We start from the raw sequence: 23479 nt of genomic DNA on the forward strand, positions 1-23479 counted from the left end.
TAAGTAGGTAAAAAAAAATACTTGTCTTTTAATATAATATAGGTATAGTAAAAGGTAATATAAGTAAAGTAGAACTTACTTAACTCCACTCCAGTGCTGCAAGCTCCTTGTCACTGCTGACATTTTCACCCTGGTCTACTTCCGGGTTTATTGTCTTCAGCCATCTTGATTTGCTGGCCTGGGGTGACATAACTTCTGTGTATGCTCAGTCATTTTTACAATCTTTAGTAACTTGCTAGCAGGCAGGTAAAATGCTCTCATTGCAGAAGAAACATACAGAGTTGCAGATTAATATCATAAATTGGAGCACAAAGGGAAACTCAAATCATATGAATACTTTTGAATTCAAAAGATGCAAAGATAAAGCATTATTGAACACAATAACAAAAATGTTATATAGTGCAGCTTAACAATCTTTAAATATAGTGGCTGTACCTTTTTTCCCTTTATTTTCACCTGTGATCCAGCCAGTAACACTGCATATTGGACAGTGGCATTATTAATCTGGAGAGATGGTAAGGTTAGACACGATAGTAGAATTTGATAGACTTCACTACAAGTCTGCATTCAGACAGAATGCATAGTGCACTTAAAATACGTTGCATTACAGCTCATGAACACGAATAGCTGGTTGTTAAGGATGCCATCGGGTGCCAGCTCGTTAACAACTGTCTATTCATTAATTGTTAAGGACACAGGCGGGTAGTTGTTAAGGAGCTGGAACCCAACAGCATCCTTAACGACCAGTGATAATGCCTCCCCCCCAGTGGTCAGCATGCTGCTATCTTCCCTCCGGAGGGGGGAGGATGTGGAGAGACAGAGTGGGGCAGAAGGGAGCATCAGCTCCCAGAATCTGAGGGAAGGAGGCAGGGGCCAACATCCACCAGGTGGAAGATCTAACTCCGGCCTACTGGTGACCACCAAGGGGGGGTAATTGTTTACATATCCACTGATAGATAAGGAAACCGGCATGTGTCAGCCCACTCCTTAAAAAAAACAGTATAGTGACCCCAAAAACACCTAAACACCAACCCTGGGTGCATTTTGGTGCATTTATGGTGAGTTTCCCATTGACTGCAATAGAAGGTGCCAGTTTGGTTCCGTTTTAAAAGCACACCAATGATGTAGCATGCAGGACTTTTCAAATCACAGCACAATTGCAGCACAGCGATATGAAAAGCCTCATAGGATTTTGTAGCTTTGTTTTTATAATAGCCATGTGTCATGTGCTTCTGCTTTCAACTGCCTAAAAAATGCATCAATCTGCCTGATTCAAGCAACAAAAGTAGCTCCAAAGCTGATTTGAGCTTCAGGTATTTGGCTTCAGGCATTTTGGAGTGGAGACGTGATCCGCCACCATAGAGAATAATTGATTTTTTTTCTCCCTGAGTGTTTTGGAGCTTCAAGCTACAAAACTCTCAGGTATGAATGAGTCCTTAAAGTTATTCTAAGCCAGGTACAGGTAAACATTTTATTTTTTAAAAATAACAAATATGTTACACTTACCTGCTCTGTGCAACAGTTTTGCTCAGAGCAGCCCTGATCCTCCTCTTCTCGCGTTTAACCCCAGGCAAAGTTCCTGAGCTCTGATGAAGAAGTAGTCTGTTTGACCCCTGAAATGTGTTGGCTTTTCTCTTCTATGAACTAATTTTATCATGAAAACTTTAGGCTCTTGGACTTTAGTTGCGCTTATTGGATTGTATATACAGTACATGGATTCTTAACTCTGGGTTTTGCTCCCATTTTGTGTAGTGTTGCTAAACCAGAACTAATGTGCCAGTGATAATTCAATTGACTCATTGAAAATCTGCATCCAACACCTCTGGTTTACTTTTGTTTGATGGTAAAAGTTCTACACCACACCCACCACTTCACCCAAAACCATCTTTTTCAAATTGCTTAATCTTTCATCTAAGCAACAGGTCCCCCTAGTGCAATCACCCTTTTTTCAGCAATTTTTATTACATTTATTTTCTTCCAATAAACGTAAAAGAATTAGCACATATAAGTTCTTTACAAAAGTCCAACATTAGCCAAATAAAGTAAGCATTCAGTTTACAGTACATTAGTATGTTAATAATCAAGAAAAACATAATTCATACATTGTAGAAACTATACTGTTACCCCACATGGGTAATGTATAATAATATATTTATCAGTATTTCCTAATGGTTGAAAAAGATTATTAGTAAACATCTTGCAAAAAAATCATTTCTTTACAAGGCTTTCTTAAAAAACCTATCTGCTTTAGGGTTTGTTAACCACATTTGCCATTGGTGTATACATTTAGAAAGCCTATAGTTTTTAAAAGCTAGCATAAGTTTGTATTATTAGTATATTATCTGCGTATTTGGACCAGTGATTACAGAAGTGTAGCTGCCTCCCAACCCTCTTATATCCTCCAATGGATATAGATACCAGAACTACGAATTTTTTAGTGTGGCGCTTCTCAATACTTTAAATAAAGTGCAAAATGATGTGCTAAGGCTGTGAAGTGCTATAACACACCATCCTTCATTTTAGGTGCATCATTTACAAACTTAAATATATGTGCATTCTCCTAAAAATTAATACAACTGATATGCAATGCACTTGAAAACACCTCCCTCCACTGACATACCATGTATTCCTGTACAACATCTATATAATTGTTTGTGACATCCACAGTATGCAAATCCTTGAAAAAGTTCTCTTATATAGCAACTGATGTACAACGTACTATAAAACACCTTCCTCCACTGAAACACAACATGTGTTCCTGTGCACAGTCTATGCAATTTTAAACATTTGCCACATCCACAGTTTATGCAATCCCAGTATGTGATTCCTTGAAAAAAGTGCTCTTATTGTGCAGTCCACTTAAAGTGTTCTTTAGAATAACTCGGTGCTGCATTCCTCCGTGTGCCACTCGTGCCCCCCCCATGTTGGTCCGCACTCACCAAAACTCAATGACTCCATTTTTACAGACGAGTCATATGCACTTGATATAGCTCTTCCATCGTTTCTTTGGCTCCTCCACACCTCCTTTCAGTATATCTCTTAGGTTCCCATGTCTCCTTCCACTCTCCACTCCACCAGATTTCATCCAAGAGAACCAAAAAGCAGAACTCCTAATGTCAGGGCTCCCAGGTATGACCAGAGGTGTGTGACTGAAGCAGGGAAACGCAGACCTCAGATATGTGATAAACAATATAATTTATTAACACTAACAGTACAAACATAAACGCAGTGCAATACTAAAACATAATACGGTGCAAACAAACCAAACCAAACCACCCACAGATAACAGTATATACAAGCAAGCGTCGTCAGGCAGGCCGGGTCAATATCAATTGGGCAGGTAGGTACAGGGGGAGCAAGCGGAGAATGGTCGGGGTCACAGGCCAGGTTCAGCAGGTAGCAAGCAGCATAGTACAGAGGGTCAGGCAGAGGGATGGTCCGGGTCACAAGCCAGGGATCAGAACAGGTAGCAAGCAGCGTAGTACAGAGGGTCAGACAGAGGGATGGTCAGAGTCACAAGCCAGGATCAGAGCAGGAGAAGTCAGCAAAGGAACAGCAACAGGATGCAGGACAGATACAGGGCCCAGGACAAACACAACACCAAGGCAGAGTCTGCAAGTCTGGCCATCCCTTAAATACCCCAGTATCATCAGTTCCAGGTGTTAGCTGGCTGAAAGGTTGAGTCTCTGATTGCTGGGAGCACCCGCTGGCCAGCCCTGGTACTGCAGATCAAAAGGCAGGTGAGTCCCACCATTGCTGGCCAGTCCATTCCTAACAGTACCCCCCCTCAAGGAGCGGCCTCAGGACGCTCCAAACAGTCCTAGCTGGGCAAAATGTTCCACCGCCCGGGTCTGGCAACTGGCGGGATATCAAAGACTGGCACACCGGGCAGGACTCCGGGCAGCAGCACACCGGGCTGGACTCCGGGCAGAGGCTCATCGAGCAGAGGCACTCCGGGCAGAGGCACACCGGGCAGAGGCACACCGGGCAGAGGCACACCGGGCAGAGGCACATCGGGCAGAGGCACATCGGGCAGGACTCCGGGCAGAGGCACATCGGGCAGGACTCCGGGCAGAGGCACATCGGGCAGGACTCCGGGCAGAGGCACATCGGATTACCAGGCGAAGCACCAGGCACCGGGCCACCGGGCGGGGCAGCAGGCACCGGGCCCCCGGGCGGGGCAGCAGGCACCGGGCCCCCGGGCGGGGCAGCAGGCACCGGGCCCCCGGGCGGAGCAGCAGGCACCGGGCCCCCGGGCGGAGCAGCAGGCACCGGGCCCCCGGGCGGAGCAGCAGGCACCGGGCCCCCGGGCGGAGCAGCAGGCACCGGGCCCCCGGGCGGAGCAGCAGGCACCGGGCCCCCAGGCGGGGCGACAGGCACCGGGCCCCCAGGCGGGGCGACAGGCATCGGGCCCCCAGGAGGGGCGACAGGCATCGGGTCCCCAGGCGGGGCGACAGGCATCGTGCCCCCAGGCGGGGCGACGGGCATCGTGCCCCCAGGCGGGGCGACGGGCATCGTGCCCCCAGGCGGGGCGACAGACATCGTGCCCCCAGGCGGGGCGACAGACATCGTGCCCCCAGGCGGAGCGGCGGGCGCCGGACCCCCAGGCGGAGCGACAGGTCTCGGGCCCTCAGGCGGAGCGGCGGGCGCCGGACCTCCAGATGGAGCGACAAGTCTCGGGCCCTCAGGCGGAGCGGCGGGCGCCGGACCCCCAGGCGGAGCGACAGGTCTCGGGCCCTCAGGCGGAGCGGCGGGCGCCGGACCCCCAGGCGGAGCGATAGGTCTCGGGCCCTCAGGCGGAGCGGCGGGCGCCGGACCCCCAGGTGGAGCGACAGGTCTCGGGCCCTCAGGCGGAGCGGCAGGCGCCGGACCCCCAGGCGGAGCGACAGGTCTCGGGCCCTCAGGCGGAGCGGCGGGCGCCGGACCCCCAGGAGGAGCGACAGGTCTCGGGCCCTCAGGCGGACCGGCGGGCGCCGGACCCCCAGGTGGAGCGACAGGTCTCGGGCCCTCAGGCGGAGCGGCGGGCGCCGGACCCCCAGGTGGAGCGACAGGTCTCAGGCCCCCAGGCGGGGCGGCAGGCGCCGGATCCCCAGGCGGAGCGGCGGGCGCTGGACCCCCAAGCGGAGCAACAGGTCTCGGGCCCCCAGGCGGAGCGGCGGGCACCGAGACACCAGGCACGACAGTGGGCTCCGAGTCAACTGGTATGACCGCAGGCACTGGGTCAGACATTGGATGGTCTGGCTGGACAGCGGGCATCGGGTCACCAGGCATCAGGTCATTTGGCTCGACAGCGGGCACCGCGTCATCTGGCAGGGCAGTGGGCTCCGAGTCAACTGGTATGACCGCGGGCACTGGGTCAGACATTGGATCGTCTGACCGGACAGCGGGCATCGGGTCACCAGGCATCAAGTCATTTGGCTCGACAGCGAGCACCGCGTCATCTGGCAAAGCAGTGGGCTCCGAGTCAACTGGCATGACCGCGGGCACCGGGGCAGACATTGAATCGTCTGGCTGGACAGCGGGCATCGGGTCACCAGGCATCAGGTCATTTGGCTCGACCGCGGGCACCGCGTCATCTGGCAAGGCAGTGGGCTCCGAGTCAACTGGTATGACCGCGGGCACGGGGTCAGACATTGGATCGTCTGACTGGACAGCGGGCATCGGGTCACCAGGCATCAGGTCATTTGGCTCGACAGCGGGCACCGCGTCATCTGGCAAGGCAGTGGTCTCCGAGTCAACAGGCACGACAGTGGGCACCGGGTCATCAGGTACCGGATTGTCTGGCTCGACAGCGGGCATCGGGTCATCAGGTATGACAGCGGACACTAGGTCACCAGGCATCAGGTCATTTGGCTTGCCAGCGGGCACCGCGTCATCTGGCAAGGCAGTGGGCACCGAGTCACCAGGTACGACAGCGGGCTCTGAGTCAATTGGCACGACAGCGGGCACCGGATCAGGTACCGGATCATCTGGATCAACAGCGGGCATCGAGTCAACTGGCCTAATAGGATCGTCAGGCTGGATCAGTTCATCATGCTGGGTAGAGGCATTAGGCCGAGTAGAGGCTTCAGGCCGAGTAGAGGCATCAGGCCGAGTAGAGGCATCAGGCCGAGTAGAGGCTTCAGGCTGAAGAGAGGCATCAGGCCGAGTACAGGCATCAGGCCGAGTACAGGCATCAGGCCGCGTAGAGGCTTCAGGCTGAGGAGAGGCTTCAGGCCGCGTAGAGGCTTCAGGCCGCGTAGAGGCTTCAGGCCGCGTAGAGGCATCAGGCCGAGTAGAGGCATCAGGCCGAGGAGAGGCTTCAGGCCGAGGAGAGGCTTCAGGCCGAGGAGAGGCTTCAGGCTGAGGAGAGGCTTCAGGCCGCGTAGAGGCTTCAGGCCGAGTAGAGGCTTCAGGCTGCGTACAGGCATCAGTCTGAACCACGGAAGGCAGGCTCACCGGTTTGGATACTGGCAGGATGGTATTGGTTGGAAAGAATTTTCGCTTTTTTCTGGTTTTAACTACTGGAGCACTGCAAGTAAACGCAGGTCTGCAAACGAATGGAGCAGCTGGAGACAGAGAAGAACTGGAGGATGGAACAGGAGAGGGAGCAGTTGCTACAGAGGGCTTTTTTACAGGGTTAAAGGCAGGATAGGTGCAGCGAGTGGGAACAGGGTACTGACATGCGGTAGATAGCCAAGTATACTGGGCTGTAACTAGAGGAGCTGGTGGGAATACAGGAGTAGAGTTAGAAGCAGGACTGGGTCTGTGTAAGCTGACTGAGGCTGGGTGCAACAAATCTGTCCATGTCTGCAGTAGGGGTTGAACAAAGCTGAGCTTACACAAAGTCTGTCTGGTCAATGACTGCACTGCGTTTATACAATCTCTCAGTGTCTGTGGTGAACATGTGGAATAACGCTCCAGAAAGTAACCCACATCATCCTCTAATAACCACACCAGGGACTCTACCTGGTCTGCACTAAATGGTGGCAAAAATTCATCCCTGCATTCGGGGGAACCAGATGAAACCAACTCTGCACAAACCTCAATCAATGGCTGCACCTCAGAGAACACTGTGCCCTGATCTACTAGAACATGAGCGAGCCGTATACATTCTAGCAATTCATCCCGGGTATACTCCTTCAGAGTTTGATAAGCATACTCCCTGTCATCAAACACTAGCAGATATAAATACTCAACCTCCTCAAGATCCATCCTTCCCAGCAACAAGCCAAGATGGCTTCCCTGTGCAGCCACTTCTGGTCAGGATTGGCCTTGGTGTAATGTCAGGGCTCCCAGGTATGACCAGAGGTGTGTGACTGAAGCAGGGAAACGCAGACCTCAGATATGTGATAAACAATATAATTTATTAACACTAACAGTACAAACATAAACGCAGTGCAATACTAAAACATAATACGGTGCAAACAAACCAAACCAAACCACCCACAGATAACAGTATATACAAGCAAGCGTCGTCAGGCAGGCCGGGTCAATATCAATTGGGCAGGTAGGTACAGGGGGAGCAAGCGGAGAATGGTCGGGGTCACAGGCCAGGTTCAGCAGGTAGCAAGCAGCATAGTACAGAGGGTCAGGCAGAGGGATGGTCCGGGTCACAAGCCAGGGATCAGAACAGGTAGCAAGCAGCGTAGTACAGAGGGTCAGACAGAGGGATGGTCAGGGTCACAAGCCAGGATCAGAGCAGGAGAAGTCAGCAAAGGAACAGCAACAGGATGCAGGACAGATACAGGGCCCAGGACAAACACAACACCAAGGCAGAGTCTGCAAGTCTGGCCATCCCTTAAATACCCCAGTATCATCAGTTCCAGGTGTTAGCTGGCTGAAAGGTTGAGTCTCTGATTGCTGGGAGCACCCGCTGGCCAGCCCTGGTACTGCAGATCAAAAGGCAGGTGAGTCCCACCATTGCTGGCCAGTCCATTCCTAACACCTATAGTGTATTACCGTTTACTAAAACTTTACACAAACATGCAGAATTGCACTTACATTAAAACACTTTCAAACCCGCTATACTCGTGGTTCTGGGGCGCTTCTGCTTTCCACAAACTGGAAGTAGGCACCCGGAAGTGACGCAAAAAGGCTCTACCAACAAGTTTTGTGTGCGTGACATCATCAGCTCCTCGTCATCAGCAGGAGCATCTCGAAGCCATGACTTTATTTAAAGTATTGAGTAGTGCCACACTAAAAAGTTTATAAGTTCGTATTAGCCTTGAACATTTAGTCTATCAATAACTGCCAAAATATTTGGAGTATCAGAAGATTTCCATTTTTCTATATTTACCCATAGTTTATCTTCAGGTGCAATAAACCAAAATCTCATTTGGTCTAGATTGGTAGCTAAATAATAGCTTCTTATATCAGGTAATCCCATAACCCCCCCTCCCCATCTTTTTTTGTGCGTTATAAAGGTTGAAAATGCTACTCTAGATTTGTGTCCAAGCTATACATAGTATCACACTTTATATGAGATCTGTGTAAAAAATGTCTGAGGCATCATTATAGGTAAAGCTCCAAATAGAGTGTTTTGGGTAGAGTTTGCACTTTAAATGCTTCAATTCTACATATCCATGATAGTTGGATTTTGCTAATGTTTTCTAGGTCTTTACTGGCTTGTTCCAGAATTTTAGAAAATCAACAAGAAACAACTTGGAAATAGGATATGTTAGTTGCATTCTGTTAGGAATGGACTGGCCAGCAATGGTGGGACTCACCTGCCTTTTGATCTGCAGTACCAGGGCTGGCCAGCGGGTGCTCCCAGCAATCAGAGACTCAACCTTTCAGCCAGCTAACACCTGGAACTGATGATACTGGGGTATTTAAGGGATGGCCAGACTTGCAGACTCTGCCTTGGTGTTGTGTTTGTCCTGGGCCCTGTATCTGTCCTGCATCCTGTTTCTGTTCCTTCGCTGACCCTGATCTGATCTGAACTGCTGCTGACTTCTCCTGCTCTGATCCTGGCTTGTGACCCTGACCACCCCTCTGTCTGACCCTCTGTACCTCGCTGCTTGCTACCTGCTGAACCTGGCCTGTGACCCCGACCATTCTCTGCTTGCTCCCCCCGTACCTACCTGCCCAATTGATATTGACCCGGCCTGCCTGACGACGCTTGCTTGTATGTACTGTTATCTGTGGGTGGTTGGTTTGGTTTGTTTGCACTGTAGTATGTTTAGTATTGCCCTGCGTTTATGTTTGTATGGTTAGTGTTAATAAATTATATTGTTTATCACATTTCTGAAGTCTGCGTTTCCCTGCATCAGTCACACATCTCTGGTCATACCTGGGAGCCCTGACATTACACCAAGGCCAATCCTGACCAGAAGTGGCTGCACAGGGAAGCCATCTTGGCTTGTTGATGGGAAGGATGGATCTTGATGAGGTTGAGTATTTATATCTGCTAGTGTTTGATGACAGGGAGTATGCTTATCAAACTCTGAAGGAGTATACCCGGGATGAATTGCTAGAATGTATACGGCTCGCTCATGTTCTAGTAGATCAGGGCACAGTGTTCTCTGAGGTGCAGCCATTGATTGAGGTTTGTGCAGAGTTGGTTTCATCTGGTTCCCCCGAATGCAGGGATGAATTTTTGCCACCATTTAGTGCAGACCAGGTAGAGTCCCTGGTGTGGTTATTAGAGGATGATGTGGGTTACCTTTTGGAGCGTTACTCCACATGTTCACCACAGACACTAAGAGATTGTATCAACGCAGTGCAGTCATTGACCAGACAGGCTTTGTGTAAGCTCAGCTTTGTTCAACCCATACTGCAGACATGGACAGACTTGTTGCACCCAGCCTCAGTCAGCTTACAAAGACCCAGTCCTGCTTCTAACTCTACTCCTGTATTCCCACCAGCTCCTCCTGCCCTGCTATCTACCGCATGTCAGTCCCCTGTTCCCACTCGCTGCACCTATCCTGCCTTTAACCCTGTAAAAGAGCCCTCTGTAGCAACTGCTCCCTCTCCTGTTCCATCCTCCAGTTTTTCTCTGTCTCCAGGTGCTCCATTCGTTTGCAGACCTGCGTTTACTTGCAGTGCTCCAGTAGTTAAAACCAGAAAAAAGCGAAAATTCTTTCCAACCAATACCATCCTGCCAGTATCCAAACCGGTGAGCCTGCCTTCCGTGACTCGGCCTGAAGCCTCTACTCAGCCTGAAGCCTCTACTCAGCCTGAAGCCTCTACTCAGCCTGAAGCCTCTACTCAGCCTGAAGCCTCTACTCGGCCTGATGCCTCTCTTCAGCCGGATGCCTCTCTTCAGCCGGATGCCTCTCTTCAGCCGGATGCCTCTCTTCAGCCGGATGCCTCTCCTCAGCCGGATGCCTCTCCTCAGCCTGAAGCCTCTCCTCAGCCTGAAGCCTCTCCTCAGCCTGAAGCCTCTCCTCAGCCTGATGCCTGCATTCAGCCTGATGCCTGCATTCAGCCTGATGCCGCTACTCAGCATGATGAACTGATCCAGCCCGACGATCCTATTAGGCCAGTTGACTCGATGCCCGCTGTTGATCCAGATGATCCGGTACCTGATCCAGTGCCCGCTGTCGTGCCAATTGACTCAGAGCCCGCTGTCATACCTGGTGACCCGGTGCCCACTGCCTTGCCAGATGACGCGGTGCCCGCTGGCAAGCCAAATGACCTGATGCCTGGTGACCCAGTGCCCGCTGTCATACCTGGTGACCCGATGCCCGCTGTCGAGCCAGACGATCCAATGCCTGGTGACCCGGTGCCCACTGCCTTGCCAGATGACGCGGTGCCCGCTGTCGAGCCAAATGACCTGATGCCTGGTGACCCAGTGCCCGCTGTCCAGTCAGACGATCCAATGTCTGACCCAGTGCCCGCGGTCATACCAGTTGACTTGGAGCCCACTGCCTTGCCAGATGACGCGGTGCCCGCTGTCGAGCCAAATGACCTGATGCCTGGTGACCCGATGCCCACTGTCCAGCCAGACCATACAATGTCTGACCCAGTGCCTGCGGTCATACCAGTTGACTCGGAGCCCACTGCCTTGCCAGATGACGCGGTGCCCGCGGTCGAGCCAAATGACCTGATGCCTGGTGACCCGATGCCCGCTGTCCGGTCAGACGATCCAATGTCTGACCCAGTGCCCGCGGTCATACCAGTTGACTCGGAGCCCACTGCCTTGCCAGATGACGCGGTGCCCGCTGTCGAGCCAAATGACCTGATGCCTGGTGACCCGATGCCCGCTGTCCAGCCAGACCATACAATGTCTGACCCAGTGCCTGCGGTCATACCAGTTGACTCGGAGCCCACTGTCGTGCCTGGTGACTCGGTGCCCGCCGCTCCGCCTGGGGGCCCGAGACCTGTTGCTCCGCTTGGGGGTCCAGCGCCCGCCGCTCCGCCTGGGGATCCGGCGCCCGCCGCCCCGCCTGGGGGCCTGAGACCTGTCGCTCCGCCTGAGGGTCCGAGACCTGTCGCTCCACCTGGGGGTCCGGCGCCCGCCGCTCCGCCTGAGGGCCCGAGACCTGTCGCTCCATCTGGGGGTCCGGCGCCCGCCGCTCCGCCTGAGGGCCCGAGACCTGTCGCTCCACCTGGGGGTCCGGCGCCCGCCGCTCCGCCTGAGGGCCCGAGACCTGTCGCTCCACCTGGGGGTCCGGCGCCCGCCGCTCCGCCTGAGGGCCCGAGACCTGTCGCTCCACCTGGGGGTCCGGCGCCCGCCGCTCCGCCTGAGGGCCCGAGACCTGTCGCTCCACCTGGGGGTCCGGCGCCCGCCGCTCCGCCTGAGGGCCCGAGACCTGTCGCTCCACCTGGGGGTCCGGCGCCCGCCGCTCCGCCTGAGGGCCCGAGACCTGTCGCTCCTCCTGGGGGTCCGGCGCCCGCCGCTCCGCCTATGGGCCCGAGACCTGTCGCTCCGCCTGGGGGTCCGGCGCCCGCCGCTCCGCCTGAGGGCCCGAGACCTGTCGCTCCACCTGGGGGTCCGGCGCCCGCCGCTCCGCCGCTCCGCCTGAGGGCCCGAGACCTGTCGCTCATCCTGGGGGTCCGGCGCCCGCCGCTCCGCCTGAGGGCCCGAGACCTGTCGCTCCGCCTGGGGGTCCGGCGCCCGCCGCTCCGCCTGAGGGCCCGAGACCTGTCGCTCCGCCTGGGGGTCCGGCGCCCGCCGCTCCGCCTGGGGGCACGATGCCTGTCGCCCCGCCTGAGGGCACGATGCCTGTCGCCCCGCCTGGGGGCACGATGCCTGTCGCCCCGCCTGGGGGCACGATGCCTGTCGCCCCGCCCGGGGGCACGATGCCTGTCGCTCCGCCCGGGGGCCCGGTGCCTGTCGCTCCGCCCGGGGGCCCGGTGCCTGCTGCCCCGCCCGGGGGCCCGGTGCCTGCTGCCCCGCCCGGGGGGCCCGGTGCCTGCTGCCCCGCCCGGGGGCCCGGTGCCTGCTGCCCCGCCCGGGGGCCCGGTGCCTGCTGCCCCGCCCGGGGGCCCGGTGCCTGTCGCCCCGCCCGGGGGCCCGGTGCCTGACGCCCCCGCCCGGGGGCCCGGTGCCTGCTGCTACGCCCGGTGGCCCGGTGCCTGCTGCTTCGCCTGGTAATCCGATGTGCCTCTGCCCGGAGTCCTGCCCGATGTGCCTCTGCCCGGAGTCCTGCCCGATGTGCCTCTGCCCGGAATCCTGCCCGATGTGCCTCTGCCCGATGTGCCTCTGCCCGGAGTCCTGCCCGATGTGCCTCTGCCCGGAATCCTGCCCGATGTGCCTCTGCCCGATGTGCCTCTGCCCGATGTGCCTCTGCCCGATGTGCCTCTGCCCGGAGTCCTGCCCGATGTGCCTCTGCCCGAGTCCTGCCCGATGTGCCTCTGCCCGATGTGCCTCTGCCCGGAGTCCTGCCCGATGTGCCTCTGCCCGGTGTGCCTCTGCCCGGAGTCCTGCCCGATGTGCCTCTGCCTGGTGTGCCTCTGCCCGGAGTGCCTCTGCTCGATGTGCCGCTGCCCGGAGTCCAGCCCGGTGTGCCGCTGCCCGGAGTCCTGCCCGGTGTGCCAGTCTTTGCTATCCCGCCAGTTGCCAGACCCGGGCGGTGGAACATTTTGCCCAGCTAGGACTGTTTGGAGCGTCCTGAGGCCGCTCCTTGAGGGGGGGGTACTGTTAGGAATGGACTGGCCAGCAATGGTGGGACTCACCTGCCTTTTGATCTGCAGTACCAGGGCTGGCCAGCGGGTGCTCCCAGAAATCAGAGACTCAACCTTTCAGCCAGCTAACACCTGGAACTGATGATACTGGGGTATTTAAGGGATGGCCAGACTTGCAGACTCTGCCTTGGTGTTGTGTTTGTCCTGGGCCCTGTATCTGTCCTGCATCCTGTTTCTGTTCCTTCGCTGACCCTGATCTGAACTGCTGCTGACTTCTCCTGCTCTGATCCTGGCTTGTGACCCTGACCACCCCTCTGTCTGACCCTCTGTACCTCGCTGCTTGCTACCTGCTGAACCTGGCCTGTGACCCCGACCATTCTCTGCTTGCTCCCCCCGTACCTACCTGCCCAATTGATATTGACCCGGCCTGCCTGACGACGCTTGCTTGTATGTACTGTTATCTGTGGGTGGTTGGTTTGGTTTGTTTGCACTGTAGTATGTTTAGTATTGCCCTGCGTTTATGTTTGTATGGTTAGTGTTAATAAATTATATTGTTTATCACATTTCTGAAGTCTGCGTTTCCCTGCATCAGTCACACATCTCTGGTCATACCTGGGAGCCCTGACACATTCCTAAATCGGTAATATATGTTATACTCCAGCTATAAAGAACATTCTTACTTAGAGAATCAAGAGTATCATTACTGATGTTCATGGGTAGTACAACGCACTTATTAGTGTTGATTTTTATAAAATGAGGCTTTTCCAAAGGAGTCAAAATACAGTTCTTGTCAGGGATGAAGTAGTACAGGTTAAAGAAAGGATGATGTCATGCCAAAAGGCCTATTTTATGGTCCGTATTACCTATTTGTATGCCTTTAACAATAGGATCAAATTTCATAAGTTCAAATTTCGAAAGGTTCAATGGCCCATAGAAAAATCAAGAGTGGTAAAGAACATCCTTGTCGCGTGCCTTTAGTAAGATCGAAGCTGTTGGATAATGTACCTGATGTAAATACTTTGGCTGATGGGTTGACATAGAAGGACATTATTGCTGAGTGTATAAACCAAAACGTAATATGGTTTGAGATATACAGTATATATCCCCAATATATTCTTTAAAATGCCTTCTCTACATCTAAAGCTAAGAGCAGAGTAGGCGTTCATTTGTTTTCTGCATATTAAAGTAGATCTATAATTTTCCTAGTACCATCAGGAGCTTGTCTTCCCTTTATAAAGTTTGCCTGATCAGAACCTATGAGGTAGTGCATTACATATGTTAGTCTATTAGTATTGTTAAAAATATCTGTATTTAGAAGCAAAGTTGGTCTAAAGTTCTGAGGAAAGGTAATGTCTTTATCTGGTTTAGGTATTGTAAGAATTACTGCTTGTAACATTTCTTTAGAGAAATAGCCCCTGTTTACTACATTATTATAAACTTTAGTTAGGTATGGGGACTAGAATTTCAGTATAAGATTTATAGTATTCTCTAGTAAATCCATCTATACCTGGAGCTTTGTTATTTGGTAAACTTTTAATGGCTTCCATTACTTCTTTGTCAGTAATGAGTTTGTTTAGATTATGTAGTGTGGTGGAATTTACTGTAGGTAGTTTTACCTTGTCAGCAAAGTTGCATATAGTCTCTAATGAGGGTTGGAATGTCCCTGGATAATGATTTATAATAATCACAAAATATATTTGCAATAGCCTGTGGGTTATATTCAACTTTGCCTGAACTAAGATGTACTAATTTAGAAAGTTTAATTTTTGGACAGTCGATTATGTATTTGTGAGGCCAACAGTTTGCCGGCTCTATTGCCTTTTGATAAGAAATTAACCGTTAATCTTTTTAAGTATTTGTTATAATTTTTATTATTATACAGGATTGATATAGCTCCAAACAGTTTGCGCAGCGTTTTAGAAAGTGAGGGCAGACAGTACAATTACAATACAATTTAATGCTGTAGGAAACAGAGGGCCCTGCTTTTTAGAGCTTACAATCTAAAAGGGAGGGTCAATTGATACAAAAGGTAATAAATGAAGGCCCTTTGACTCCCCTCCCTCCTCCTAGGAAAAAGGAGCCTTAACTGCTGGAAGCTTGGCAACTACGTGGGAGTAAACCTAAAACAGGGATGTTAAGTGGCGCAGATAGGATTGGCCACCAAGACATGAGATGACTGGGTGGAGCCTAAACTATAGAAAAAGGCTACGCAGGGGAACGTTCCACTACTCTGAGGAGATTCAGACATCACAAGAGTTGCCCACCCTCCTACCTGTTGGGAGTTTCATCACAGCTTTACTGGCGGTTTTACCTTGCCAGCAGTTGATAATGCTTTATGGGCTATGCCCTCAAGTTTTATCCTGGGGTCAGTTTAATGCCTGTCTGGAACTGATAGTGAAGTCAGGCCTCTTAGACTATCTGTGTTTTTGTTATGGATGCTCATGGTATAACCGTGACTGGCATTGTTATATGGTTTCTTTGAATGTTGTTACATTTTGGAAAGTTCAACAAAGCTGTGGCCTTGCCCTAGTTCCACTTAATCAGCCTCTGTGTCTTTTTTGGGGGGCAAGGTTTTTTGTTACGTTAGTGGTCAAAACGCACTTAGGTTTCTCAGCAGTCATGTGGGGGATGAGCTGATGGAGAAAATATATTTGTTATTAATGCATCCTTTAGTTTATTTCTACATTGTTTAGGATGTTTCAATATAGTATCTACTATCTAATCTATATGATTATCAATATCTTCTTTCTTTCAGCTGATGTGGGTGGACAGCTTGGTCTTTTTTGTGGAGCAAGCATGATTACAGTTATAGAAGTTCTGGAGTTTGTGTTAACCAATGTCCTCTGGGCCTGCGCATTCATGCTGCTGAAAATACCTAACATATCTCAGTGGGCAGACAACCAATCAAGATACAAAGAAGAGATACGTGATTGCTAGAAAGGAATGTATTTATTGTGAGAAAATGTAAAGCCCAACTCCAGGATATTAGCAATCCCTCCTACCACCCCGCCCTCTCACCCTCCTCTAACTAACCGCTGCTATCAAACAAAAGAAAAAAATGTTATGCCCATTTTACTTACCAGATGCCATGATCACATGAAGAGCCTTCTCATTTCTTCTGTTTACTTCCTAGAGTCCTTCTTTGAGTATCCACATCACTGTTTGCTTGATGCGGATATTTCCTGCTAGTGGAAGCAGCACTTCAGCGGCCAGGTACTCTCTCATCCAGAGACAGGAGAACTCATGGGGACAGTGAGGGGGACAATGCCCAAGAAGATAATGAGCAGGGAAAAATTTCTGATCCCCAGGGCAGGAAATGAGCTTGGCTCATAGAGAATTTGATCCCTTACATTGCAATATGACTTAGGAAGAGGTGTTTGGAATCAAGTCTGAGGAATACTTAATGCATAATGCATAATTAGAATACATAAATATAATGCATAATAATGCATTATTTAAATTTAATTTTTTGGAGTTGGACTTTATATTATGTTTCTTAATGCTGTTTCATACAACACCTGTTCTACTGTGTGGAAAGAGGTTGAAGCACACCTATGCAACTATTATTGCTAACTTGTTTTTAAAGGTGCAAGGCTCTGGGATGGTCAATGTGATTCTGCACTATCAAGGGAGCCACTGAAAAAAAGCATGTAGTCAATAAATGTTTAAATGGATTGATAATGTGTATGGCTAGTTCCAGCCTTGTGACCTCTAGTAGGACTAACTCAGCATAAAGCTATAAATCCCCGTTGTCTATACATTTTAAAACAAGCCAGCAAATCTAGACCCAGTCAAATATAGATACTTGGTAATGATGAGATACTGCTCAGTCACCATAGTTAAGGATTTTTTGTCATTCAAAATCACATGCATATGTGAGTATGTACAGTATAGTCTTGCTCAAGATTCTGCTTAAACAAATTTACTGAAATCCAACTTCCATCTCTTTGAGCTGTTTACAGCTTGAAACCCTTGCCATTTAGGACCAGTGAAATCTGGACGAAAACTGCCACACAATTTCTGAGAGCTCTAAGATCCCTAAATCTGATCTCTCTGATATGCAAATACAAACTTTGCTTCAAAATTTTGATGGCGGGCTTGCCTCCATATTGATAGCTTTTGTTTCTTAAAGTGTTACTAAACCCAGGACCCTGGATTCACTATATCCAATCTCTCACAGTTAGCAGAACATGGAAATGCAATTATTTTAGTAAATACAAACTGCTAAATACCTTTTCTCAGCAGCAGTTAATAGCATTCTTGTGACTTCTATCAGTGTCCGGCTGAGCACTGGTTAATCTTGTAGGAGGAATCTTAATTGTCCTCTGACTGTCCTATGAGGCTATATAGACCCTGACCCTCTTTCTGGACAGCGCTAATTGGCCCTGTGCTGATCACATGCACTCTCCCAAAGAAAAAAAACAAAGTTCTAGCAATGCACACCAAACTGAGCCTGTGCAGAATGTCTTCTAGGACTCTGTACTATCTAAGCTAAGGAGTTGGATTGATCTGCTTCCTCATTGTGTTCAGTTCAATTCAATCCAGTCTCTCTGTTCAATAGATACAGCTACCAGTTACAGATCATTGCAGTACTTCCCAACAGTAGATCACTGACAACCCTTCCATTCCATTAAAGTGCCATTCAAAAATATGCTAATTCGTTTTGTGGGTAATATATTTTCTGTATAATTGATGTAATATTTGTTCTTACCAAGAATACTCTATAAACTCTAAATGATTATATTAAATAAAAAATTTATTTTAATTAAACATTTTTAACATTGTTAAAGGCAATGTATAGTATTTTAAATGATTTTTAGATATAAAAGAGATTAATTTGATGTTAATAATCTGTTTTAATGATTTAAAACTTTGTTTTAATTTATAGTTGGTATTTATATGTGTACGCAGCGGCAGCAATATATACTTATTGTATATACGCACACTGTTTCCTGCTTAGCAGAACTCATGCAAATTGCCACAATGCAAATTCATGCGTATGGGGTTTTCTTTGCAAGCATCGTCTATAGAAACTGTTTACTTAAATGTCTACTTAGCTTAGTAAATATAGGGAAACTATGTTCACTGTGCACTGAACACAACTTCACTGAACATTCAAATTGCTAAGTGAACAGTGTACTCTTTGGTAAATCAACTCCTATGAGTTGGATGATGTGAATGACAACTTTTGGTTGATTAAAGCGGTAGAAAACTAATTTCTGGTATTTTTACCTACAGGTACGCTTATATTAAAGCTTACCTATAGGTAAAATGAATATCTCCTAAAAATGCACCGTATAGGAGATATTCGCTCCTTTGAGAGCCAAAGCATGGCTTGGAAGGAACAGCATACCCATGCCATTCCTTCAAAGCAATGTTCCGTGGTCCGGGACTCCCGAGTGTACATGCAGGAGTGACGTCATTGCGTCTGGGCCAGTCAGATGGCTGGAGCTCACGAACCTGGAGGGAAGACCAGGTGAATATGGAAGACTCTGTAGCGGTGACAGCATGCCACTGGAGGGTTTCTTTTAAAGGTAAGTACTTCATACACTGTAGACTGAGCAACTACAGTGATGGCCACAACCAAATCATTCTCTGATTGGACTAGGTGGAGTAGAGGAGGGGAGGGGTCACAACATGATCTCCACCTCATCCAATCACAGAATGCTTTGTATTTATTAAGAAAAATCAAAGACATTCTCTAAATGTTGGTCGAGTCGAGCAGGTGACCCCCTGTGGTTCACGGCCATCACTGTAGTAGCTTGGGCTACTACAGTGATTTCCACTTACATAGAGGTCAGTCAAATATCCCATCTGCATACTTAACATGGGCAAAGCTGGCCTAATATAAAATGCAATTGTAACATCCTTGGAATTCAGATTTAAGCAGAAAAAAACAAAAAACAAGAAAAAAAAGTGTGGAGTCCCCCAGAATCCATACCAGACCTTATCTGAGGACTGGTCAGAAAAGGGGGTGATGGGTGTGTGCTCCTGAACCATACCAGCCTACATGCCCATAACAGAAGGACCTCTGGCAAAGCATCTTGTCCCTTTGTTGATGTGGGCAAGAGCCTCTTCTTTGGTTGTGGGGTTCTGCAGGCGGGGCCTATTGGAATTGTGCAGCCCCCAATAAAAAAAAAAAACACCCACATGTGAATGAGTAAGGGTACATAGTAACCCTACACAGTCACAAAACAAGTAAATGGTAAATAAACACAATTTCTGATAAGTCCTTTCATTTTAAAAAAAGCCCCTTGATGTAAATCTATTCTTAATCACATGGTCCGGTGATGAACATCCACATCAGTTACAAAGAACAATGCCCGATGGCCCACCGAAACAAAGGGGCAGGATCTTCAGGTGACATCAATGACCAAATATGGATATCGCATATTTTTTCATTGACCTTACCTGGGAGACCTTGCTCCTTTATTTACATTGCGTGCTGGGGACGGGGAGCTACCATTTTCAGTGAGCAGTTGGTGAGCAGGTACTGGTCCGTATTGGCAGTCGGGTTTTTTTTCTTTTGGTGGGTCTGCAGGAGCTGTTCATCATGATTGATGCGTTTTTTAACTAAAGTACTTGTCAGTGTGTGTTTAAATGAGTACACCCCAACAGATTTGTCAGAAAATCTTTACTTTCCTTCAGAATCAACATTTTCTATGAGACACTGTACTACAAAATACTCCCACAAATGCGGGCCATTGGGATTTCAAACAAGATTTATTAATTTGCACACATAAAAAAGTATTTTTCCTAACAAATTAATTCAAGACCAAGTTGTAACAATGAATACACCTCTTAGGAGCAAAGCTAAATTTTGAACAACAAAATCCTAATTAAGAAGAATTCAACTACAGGTGAGTCTAATTATTCATTAAACAGGTGTCCAGCAGACAGTTGATTATAAAAGGGTGTTACTTAACAAAGAAAACCCCTTCCCATTTCATGCTGTCAGCAATGGCACCATGTGGAAGCGAAATGTTTCACGGCCTGAGAAAGAAAATAATTTCTTTACATAAACAAGGTGAAGACTAGAAGAAGATCAGCAAAGCTGTACTTATCAGTCAGAATACTGTAGCAAAAGTGATACATAAATTTAACAAAGATGGAACTGCAACCATCTAACAGAGACGTCAAGGCCATCCACAGAAGTTAACACCTCGACAGGAGCATCTTCTGATGAGAAGGGTTGAAGAAAATCACCATGCAAGTTCACTGCAGTTAGCTAAAGAAGTAGAAAGCCAAACTGGGGTGATTGTTTCCCATGACACAATATGGCCTACACTGCAAAGGAATGGCATGTATGGGTGTGGTCATCGAAGGAAGCCTCACCTAAAGCCCATGTATGAAAAAGCCCACCTAGAATTTACCAGGGCCCATGCTGAAAAAGAAGACTACTGGGACTCTGTACTCTGGAGTGATGAGATCAAGATAAATGTTTTTGGAACTGATGGCTTCAAAACTGCATGGTGTTGGAAAGGTGTGGAGTACAAAGAAAAATGCATGGTGCCTACAGTGAAACGTGGTGGCAGTGTCCTTCTGTGGGGCTGCATGAGTACTGGTGGTGTCGAGGAGCTGCATTTCATTGATGGTATTATGAATTCACAGATGTACTGTTCTATATTGAAAGAGAAGATGCTGCCATCACTCCGTGTCCTTGGTCGTTGTGCACTTTTCCAACATGACAGTTATCCAAAACACACATCTAAGGCCACCATTGCATTTCTGAAGAAGAAAAGGGGGAAAGTGATTCAGTGGCCAAGTATGTCTCCTGATCTGAACCCAATCGAACACCTATGGAGAATTCTGAAGAGACAAGTTGAGCATCACTCTCCATCCAGCATCCAGACTCTAAAAGAGGTCGATCTTGAAAAATGGAAAAAGATAGACATTGCAATATGTCACCACTGCAGTTGGTTCACTCATCCAGACACCCATTTGTTTGATCGCCTGCACAGGAATCTCTATGAACGTTGTACCCTTGCTTAAAGTGGAACTTCCCGTTTTGGGTGGAGCTCTGCTTTAAGGCTAGTTTCTCTTAGGATTGAATGTTAGGAAATGGTACATTTGCCTAGTGAGAGGCAACAAATAGAAATTGACATTACACACAGATTGCAAACATTGAGGATATTTATTCCTAACTTTTGTGAGACTGCTAATTAGCAAAGAGAATTGTTTTATACATTGACTCATTTCTTTTTACCTATGCGGTCTACTATATCAAATCAGTGCTGGCATTCTATATATAGCTTTAAAAGATTTCTTTCAGTTGCTCTGAATAGTACAGTTCCCATTGTACTTCTGTTCCCCCTCCAAACATCTTAGGCTGACCTTAGCACTGTAGGTATGACAGATATCTGCACTTTTGTCGAGCCTCCACTTGTCTATACTTAGCCATTCACAAAATTCTTGACTGCAGCATTATCATACGCTGCATTTTCTGTGTATGTCAAATCAAATGAAGGTAAAAGTACATCAAACTAACAAATTACTGTGCATGGGGCAGTATTACTTTTATTGGGAGAGTTTATCGGTAAACGTCTCACAATGACCTGTTCAAAATATTCTATGTAAAATCAGTTTTATAAATGAATGAATAAAATGTAAATAAATGAATACCTTTTACTTACATCCCTTTGTAATCAGTATGATATGATTTATAACAAAAGAGAGAGAACTTTAGTAAGACTCCCCATTAGAATTCCCCCCTTCATCAAAGTCCCTATAACAGCCCCCCTTATGGCAGCGTTTCCATCAGAGTCCTCATCAGAGTCTCCCTTTAGGGTATATTTCTACCACCTTGCCAAAAGTCTTAGGAACTACTTTAGTATAAATCAGATCCATGACCATGATGAAGGCCACTTAGGATAATTGAAGAGAAAATATTTAACACATATAATAGTGAATTTAAATATTGCACATGAATACAGAATCGTTTAAGTTTCTGTTGTTACCAGCTGGCTCAAACATTAATGTTTTAAGAACTTCATTACTTTCTGTATTCTGTATATTCTGTTTACTGTTATTCACTTTAGAACTCTGGCACAAGTATTACTTATTATGGTCTTATTATTTTTTTTTATGAATTGCTACTCACCCAGTTCATTAATACTGAAGCAATTTATACTATGTACTAAGACTGTAACAGTTGGCTATAAATGTTTAATCTATGTAAAATAAAATTTATTTTTGCTTATTTCAATATATACCCTTATAAATTTCTGAGCTACAGTGCTTTGAAAAAGTATTCGTACCCCTTGAAATTTTCCACATTTTGTCATGTTACAACCAAAAACACAAATGTATTTTATTGTGATTTTATGTGATAGACCAACACAAAGTTGCACGTAAATTCGAAGTGGAAAAACAATGATAAATGGTGTTCAACATTTTTTTACAAATAAATATCTGAAAAGTGCGCTGTGCATTTGTGTTCAGTCCCCTTTACTCTGATACCCCTAACTAAAATCTAGTGGAGCCAATTGCCCACCTAATTAGTAAATAGAATCCACCTGTGTGTAAATTAATCTCAGTATAAATACTGCTGTTCTGTGATGCCTTCAGACGTTTGTTAGAGAACATTAGTGAACAGCATCATGAAGGCCAAGGAACACACCAGATATGTCAGGGATAAAGTTGTGGAGAGGTTTAAAACAGGGTTAGGTTATGAAAAAAAATCCCAAGCTTTGAACATCTCACTGTTTAATCCATCATCCGAAAATGGAAAGAGTATGGCTCAACTGCAAGCCTACCAAGACATGGCCATCCACCTAAACTGACCAGCCGGCCAAGGAGGTAATTAATTAGAGAAGCAGCCAAGAGGCCCATTGTAACTCAGGAGGAGCTGCAGAGATCCACAGCTCAGGTGGGAGAATCTGTCCATGGGACTATTAGTTGTGTACTCCACAAATCTGGCCTTCATGGATGTGTAGCAAGAAGAAAGACATTGTTGAAAGAAAGCCTTAAGAAGTCCCGTTTACAGTTTGCAAAAATCCATGTGAGGAACACAGCAAACATGTGGAAAAAGGTGCTCTGGTCAGATGAGACCAAAATTGAACTTTTTGGCCTAACAGAAAAACACTATGGGGTTTATTTACTAAAGCTGGTTCACTTAGAATCTTGTGCACCTGTACATTGTAGCCAATCAGCTTTCAAGCTCAGCTTGCTCAATTAAGCTTTAACAATAAAACCTGTAAGCTGATTGGTTTCCATGTAGAAGTGCACACGATTCTGAGTGAACCACCTTTAGTAAATAAATGATGGAAAACTAACACTGCACATCACCCTGAACACACCATCCCCACCGTGAAACATGGTGATGGCAGCATCATGTTTCAGGGATGCTTTTCTTCAGCAGGGACAGGGAAGCTGGTCAGAGTTGGTGGGAAGGTGGATAGAGCCAAATACAGGGTAATCTTAGAAG

At 48.1% G+C, this 23479-nt stretch overlaps 1 protein-coding gene and 1 pseudogene across 1 annotated transcript in view; one reads left to right on the forward strand and one right to left on the reverse strand.

The window, feature by feature from the left end:
- Window positions 1–15990, forward strand: part of ASIC5 (acid sensing ion channel subunit family member 5) — a 47176-nt gene extending 31186 nt beyond the window's left edge. The window contains exon 10 of the mRNA XM_089670522.1: window positions 15809–15990. Within this exon, the coding sequence (XP_089526648.1) occupies window positions 15809–15990 (182 nt within the window). The remainder of the gene's footprint in view (window positions 1–15808) is intronic.
- A 4287-nt stretch (window positions 15991–20277) lies between these two features.
- Window positions 20278–20893, reverse strand: LOC149468257 (uncharacterized; annotated as a pseudogene).
- Between the last annotated feature and the right edge of the window lie 2586 nt (window positions 20894–23479).

Source organism: Staurois parvus, unplaced genomic scaffold (genome assembly GCF_062004578.1).
Source record: "Staurois parvus isolate SC_StPar_1 unplaced genomic scaffold, SC_StPar_1.0 ptg000090l, whole genome shotgun sequence".
In the NCBI taxonomy this organism is placed as follows: Eukaryota; Metazoa; Chordata; class Amphibia; order Anura; family Ranidae; genus Staurois; species Staurois parvus.